This window comes from Wolffia australiana, chromosome 15 (genome assembly GCF_029677425.1).
Source record: "Wolffia australiana isolate 7733 chromosome 15, ASM2967742v1".
NCBI lineage: Eukaryota > Viridiplantae > Streptophyta > Magnoliopsida > Alismatales > Araceae > Wolffia > Wolffia australiana.
In genome coordinates, this window is record NC_135849.1 from 5,108,695 (window position 1) to 5,115,689 (window position 6,995).

General features: G+C 38.5%; 1 protein-coding gene across 1 annotated transcript; it reads right to left on the reverse strand.

The window, feature by feature from the left end:
• Positions 1–5,119: 5,119 nt before the first annotated feature.
• On the reverse strand, positions 5,120–6,334 carry LOC144712629 (uncharacterized). The gene is made up of 2 exons (XM_078586903.1): positions 6,330–6,334; positions 5,120–6,214 (listed from the first exon to the last, which is right to left on the reverse strand). Exons 1-2 carry the CDS (start codon positions 6,332–6,334, stop codon positions 5,629–5,631), a joined length of 591 nt encoding a protein of 196 aa, XP_078443029.1. The 3' UTR covers positions 5,120–5,628.
• Positions 6,335–6,995: the final 661 nt, after the last annotated feature.

Sequence of the window (6,995 nt, forward strand, 5' to 3'; positions counted from 1 at the left end):
GTTAAGGAGAGTACCATGTCGTCTATTTTACTGCCACAGAACTTGATATGATACATCAGCACATCTATGTCTGGAAGAAGACCCGGCAATGGCCCGATCCAGAAGTGCAGGTCCATGCCATTTCGGCCTCTACGTTAGCCCTCCCTCCCAGAAATCAAGTCGTAGTGTGGATCAATCACGCTCCCAAACCAGGACCATATCAGAACTGTCTCAATATAGTTGAACTTAGAATCTGTTAACATAAATTAAGCAACACCAATTTTGTGACTTTGATTTTGAATAAATATATTTTGTGATGTAGGAGCTTTTGATGAGGAGAGTATGATTTATCCTTATGGGAATCTGAGATTAGAGATTTCTTAATTTAAGTTAATTGCTGATCTACTACAATTTCCATCTATAAAGTTGGTATATCCAACCAATGTGTGAAAGTTGAGCTACTCGTCGACAATGATTTTGTCCCCCTTTTACTTGATTTCAAGTCCATAGATCATGATAAAGGTATCAGCTACCACGTTATGTTTTCCCCCTAATACTTGATTCAAATTCATAACCCAGCTTTTTGCCCCCACAACATGCCCTTGATGAGTCTTGAATGCTGTTTTGGGAATATCATTATCTTGCATTTTAATCTGATAATACCTTGATTTTAAGTAGTCACTCCATGTAACTCTTCCAAAAGTTTATCCACAATGGGTATAAGAGATGGACTAGGAACAATGATTATGTTCAAAGCTCTAGAGTCAATACATCCTCTAATACCCATATTTATTTTTAATGAATATGGCGGGACTTGAGAATGGGCTAGCTGATGGTATTATGATCATATAATCCAATAATTCCTATACCACAATCTTACTATTAGTCTAATGCATATGTGAATATTAGTAAGGACTCATGTGTGTTGTTTTGGAGTTGGGGAGTATATGAATTCTATGTTATGTATCTCTTTTTTGGGGTAATAACACACAGTTCAAAAATTGATAGATAAATAACACACATATTATTGTAGTAGATGTTAGTTTATACTAAAAAACCATAGTTTTTGTGGGCCCGCATATAGTATGCAACTTCCTAAACTGGCATCTTCTCCCACAATTTCTTGGACTTATTGGTGTAATGATGAACCAGTTCATAGAAATATATGTGGCCGGCAAGCTAATCACACACTCCATTTATCATTGCATGTTCATAAATAGAATATATTCATTATACAACATGCAGACTTTGTAATGAAGTCCATGAATACATGATCAGGCTTTGTAAATTACGATGAAATCGTAATACATAGATCACTAGTTTTTAAACATCTGTTCTAAATATTCCTATTTAAAGGATACTCAAGAAGGACATCAAAGTATTTTAATATAATGGCACTATCTAGCCACACTCATATGATGAGTATGGCCAGTCCTCTAGCCATTAGTGGGGAAACACTAAGGGCAGATAGTGGGTGCTCTTTTGTGGAAAGAGTTTATTCAATTGATCCACAAGAATCCCTGAATGCTATTATACCAAATTATCAATCAAGTTTATTCACATCACGATTGTGTAAGTAGTCCTTAGACTTGAGATGCCAAAGACGTCTTGTGGACAGAAAATTCTACTTTAACTATGACCTATGTGTCCCTAATCATGGGATTCTAAATAGTCTTAGTTCGGGTGCATCAAAAAGTTCAAGAAGAAGATTGAGTGGTCAAGATGGGATCGCCCACCCTTGGTATAAGAGGTACTAACTCGGATGACTAATTAGGGTTTGATAGTTGACCATACCCTAAGTTGGCCTAGGAGCGTTGATAAGCCAAAAATAGGGGTAAATTTTGTGAAATTTAAACCCTTATCATTGTCAATTTTAGCTTATACAATAAAATTTATAAAAAGTCTACTTAAGATGTGTAGTGATAAGTACGAGTGTCGTCCAAGGGAAGCTAGTAGGGAATCCAATTGATGTTCTTCTTGAATAATTTGAACCTAATTGAGGTTAATTTAATCTTCAATAGAGATTAAATCACCCTAATTAGATGATAAATTTGGAAGGGGGGGTAAAAAAGATGAGAGGAGTAGATGAAATAAGGGGCTCTAAGTTGAATTAATTGATCCAATTGAAAGGATCAAAGAATTCAATTAGAGAGATTAGGAAGAAAATTTAGACGTATTTTGGTTGGTTCTTTAGGTTTGACAATTCAGTAATAACTACTCTATTGGATAATGAAATGAAAATTTTAATATCCTAGAATGTTAACCCTTTTATAAGTTTTTTTTATAGTTTTCTTTTATATGCACTTGGAATAGCTAGGAAATCTCTCAATTTCTCCTCTAAATCCTAGTCAGTGCTTGTACATTCCACTCAAGCCAAGCGATTTAGAAGTTCAGACAGGGATCAAGAAGAAAGATTAAGAAATTCAACTAACAACATCCACAATACACCAAAAGTTCAAGTACAAAGAAGGAAAAAGTACCAAATAGGTTGATCCAAGCTGGAGCTCCTCTCTGTCTTGCATCTGTGATAGAGCACCATCAAGAATGAACCCCTCCTCTCAAAATTCAGGTTTTATACCTAGGTAAAATGACAAAAATTACCATTTTACCCCTAATTAGTAATTAATTTATATCTATCAATGGCTTGATCTCAATGACCCAACCATACAAATAGAAAGAGGGGATCAATACGAGCAAATCCATAAAAAATCACCTCAATCGGACTTCTAGATCAAAAGTTATGAATAAATGAATTTAAACCAATATTAACCATTGGATTTAAACCCATTGAATTTTAAATTACTTTTTAATTTGCATGCTGATGTGTCACCGTCGGATTGGGCCGCGACTTTTCAACTTCTCCAGGCTGGCTTCTTCCTTTTGCGCCATGTACCCCCCTGGCGAAAATAAAACCAAAAAACAATTCAAAAGTTGGAAATTGCATCAGTTTTGATACGCACATATGTGTGCGTCTGTAGTTGTCTTCATCGAATGAAAATAGGCCACATCACCGCCCGTGCGTGCGCTTAGAATGCGTCGCACGGGCAGTAATCTTACCGCATAGTGGCCACGTCGTCGCCCCCAGATGTCACCCTGACATTTACATATAAGTCCTTTGCGAAACAAAAATTTGCCGCCCGACTCCGACCAAAAATAATTATGTATATACCCCTTGCGTATTCTCTCTCCTCCGATATTTTCCTAAAACATTAAAACAAAATATAAATGAATTGCAGTAAAACCCTAAAACATTTTAAATCACATCTTTACGCCTACAACCACGACCAAGAGCTGTTTTGAGGGTATCATTGCAACAAAACTTTACAAAAAGGCCCTTCAAAGTTCCAAAATAATGTTAATACCCTTTTTTTCTTATAAATATATCTTTTTTTCTTAGAAAAAATACATTTCTTCTTCAAATAAATCTCTAAAAAATCCTAAAAAATCCTAAAAAATCCTTAAAAATCCTAAAAAATCCTAAAAAATCCTAAAAAATCCTAAAAAATCCTAAAAAATCCTAAAAAATCCTAAAAAATCCTAAAAAATCCTAAAAAATCCTTAAAAATCCTAGAAAATTCTAGAAAATTTCCTGATTCATCCCCGTACTGACAAATCTTGTTTTAAGCTTAAATAAATCCCTTAAAAGTCATAGAATTAACATAAAATTAGGGAAAAATCAGAAATCACTTGAAAATCGTATTTTCATTTAAATTGATGATAACAAACCCATTTTAGACTCTTTAACTGCATAAAATTGTGCTAATAGCATAAAATAAAGACCGAGTTTAGGGTGTTATCAAGCGTCAAGTGGATGAGGGACTATACGTATACCGTAATCGATGATGAACATGTTCCATGAGTGAGTCGATACACACTCCTTTGTATTTTCTAGAGCACGAGGTGTAGCTTGACATCCTAGGGGTTAGAGACTCAACCTATCAGTTGGATTAAATCAATATGACATTAATTAATATATATATATATATGATATAGTTAATTAATTTGAAAGGCCAATAAAGGTTATAAGGCCGTTGGAGTCATAAATTAGACTAATACATGGGTCTGGAGGGTCACAAACAAATGGTCTTTTAGATGTTGGAAGATATACTTAAGTTTGGGTTTTTTATGAACAACGCTCACTTAATATAAATTGGGAAAGGCCTTGAACGGAATTAATTGAGGCCAGAATTATCCGGGGGCCCTTCCCCTTCTTCTCACTTCTCCCCATGACTCCTCTCCATTCCCGATGCAATTGGGTTGGTGTAACGATGGCGAAGTGGGTTGAACGGAGCTCGCAAAGGTGAAAGAGGAGATTTGGCATGCCAAGGATTGTGTGGGTTCGTTTAGAGGCTAACACATGAGCAGCTCGACTCCTCTCACTTCACGATTTAAGAAATCACATTTGTGATCGGTGCACTTCATGTTTTATTGATGCCATTATGATTCCTTTTTAAGTCTTCTATTGCATGGAATCATCATGTTCATCCAAATCAAGGCCTCTAAAACCTAATACCAGAAGGCCTGAATTTTGAGCCAGTATGAATCACATATAAGTTGTCTTGCCAAAAAATATTGACGAAACGTAGATGATAGTTTGAATAAAACTATTCCAATGATTTTAACAATTCTATTCCCACTATCACATCAAAGCTACCCAATGAAAGAGATAAGAAATCTTGTATCAAGTTGAACCTCTAGAAAGTGTAAATGAACATTAGGATAGTTTGTCAACATGGGTTGGCGATGAAAAAGGAGTGAAGATGGGTTGTAGTATAGGTGAAGATGCTTTCCATTGGTGATGTCTGCCTTAGGATAGATGAAAAAGGAGAAGATGGGTTGCCTCTCTTCGTTGTTAAACCCCAAAACTTTGATCTTTGGATTCGCTGCGAGCCGGGCCATGGCATATTGCCCCATCGCTGCTTCTCTGCGTTGAATAAGATTCAGACCAGCGAAGGACTTGACCGCGAAAGCAAACGTAGCGCGTAGCTTTTGCGCTATCGGTGGGGTACCGGCGTTCTCCCTTTCTTCTAAATCTTTCGTGTACAGTGTTTCTTGGAGCAGGAAGAATAGGTTTGTCATCATCGTTGAAAATTCTCTTGTGCTTAGAGAATCCTGTTTTTCAATGAGAGATTTAGAAGAAACAGAAATAATCTGAATGAGAGTGAAAGACCAAGTACCTCTCCGTGGTGACCCTTGACGTAGAGGACGGTTCCGCCACCACAGGTTGACGGTGGAAGGCCCTTCAATCGGTAAAGCTCGTCGTTCATCATAATAAACCCTGGGCTCCCAGTGCCGCCCAAGAACTTGTGGGGGCTGATAAAAACTACGTCATAGCCGTCTGATTCACCGGACCTCATGTCAATTTCTACGTACGGCCCATTGAATTAGCCACGCAGAAGAAAAGGATCGTTTTGGATCTCGCAAGTTTAAGCAACAATATGAAGAAGAATATATGAGAAAGAAGCAGCGTAAGAGGAATATATGATGAGAAGAGTAAGAGTTTATGAAAAATAATATGAAAAAGAAGTTAAGGAAAGTAAAAAAAAAATACTTTTTGTTGTAAAAGAAGAATACACTCTCAAGAAAAGAAAACATTGTGAATAAGAAGAAATCTTCATGGAGAAAAACCCTAAACCCTAAACCCTAAACCTAGTCGAAGCAAGCGTAGGCGCCACGGCGATGGAGCAAACTCGCAACGGCGCGAGTATTGGTGTACACGCCGGTGACGTTGCTGCAGGCGGAGAATGACCCAAGCTTTGGGCGGCCGGCGAAGTCCGGCGAGACCAGCGCCGTCTCATGGGTGGCAAGGTCCACATGGCCATACTCATCAAGCCCAATTTCAACCACATCAGCGAGACTCTCCCGCCACGAGAGAAGGTTTGAGTGGTGCTCGTAGGGGGCGAGGAAGACGACCCATCGCTGGCGCAATGGAATAGCCTGAAGAATTAGATGGCGTAGAGTTGGGGGGGCTGTTATTCCCATAACTTCTTGAAGGCGTTTGATCGCTGTCTTTGAACCGGAACCGCAGAAGAGAAGGACGTCGCGAGAGCCGGCGCCGAGGCAGCGGTTGACGTAGTAGTTCGCTTGCCTGACCAGCTCAGTGATGTGGAGACCCACGTAGCTGTCTACGATGTGCGTGTTTCCTGATAGCGTGTTCCATTCAATAAGACAAAGATTATTGTTTCTAATCAAACTCTTACTGCTACTGTTACTATAATTATTTATACTGAGAAGACTTCATGCATAATAAGAAGAAGCGTTTAAAACATAGGAAGACCAGGTAGAAGACGATGAAAGTGACGCTAATCATGAGCTAACCGACTGTAGAAAGGAAGTATTCTTCAATGAACCGCATAAACCTCCCCGAAGCGGTGTGATCGCAGTAGGTTATCCGCCGGCGACCGAACGGAGAGACAAACTCCGCATCGGCGTGTGGTGAAATCGGTGAAAGTGTTGACTCGTTCAAAGATATTCCGAAGAGTCAAAGAATTTAAGCGCGGTTTCCACCGTTAGATGTTTATCTTAGCTCAAGATCTACGGGTGACAAGAAATCATTTTTTTCCGTGTGAATCGGCTGACCATCCGCATTGCTGATAAAGGACAAACTGACAAAGTATAGAAGTTCTTTAGGTACAGAGATGAACACTTGGATTGTAACAAAGTCTTTGTGGTCAGGGCGTGGCTTACTCTAGTCGGATGGATATTTAAGGACAAAGAGACAGTCAACATAATAGCATTTTGTATGATAATCAATTTACGATTTAGTACACCAGCAAAATTACATGTCTGGATATTGATATTTCAGCTTGAGAAGCCATCAGATATGCTTCATCCTGGGCCATATGGCACCAAGAGGTGAGATGCACCGCCGTGGGTTCACGAATTACTCCTCGCAAAACACTGTCCGCCACTTAAGTGGAACAATACTACATCTCCCTATGTCAACATCAGGCCTGCATCATTTCTAGATTAGTAAAAAAAATCAATGTTAAGGAGACGTGTTAATAAAATGCATC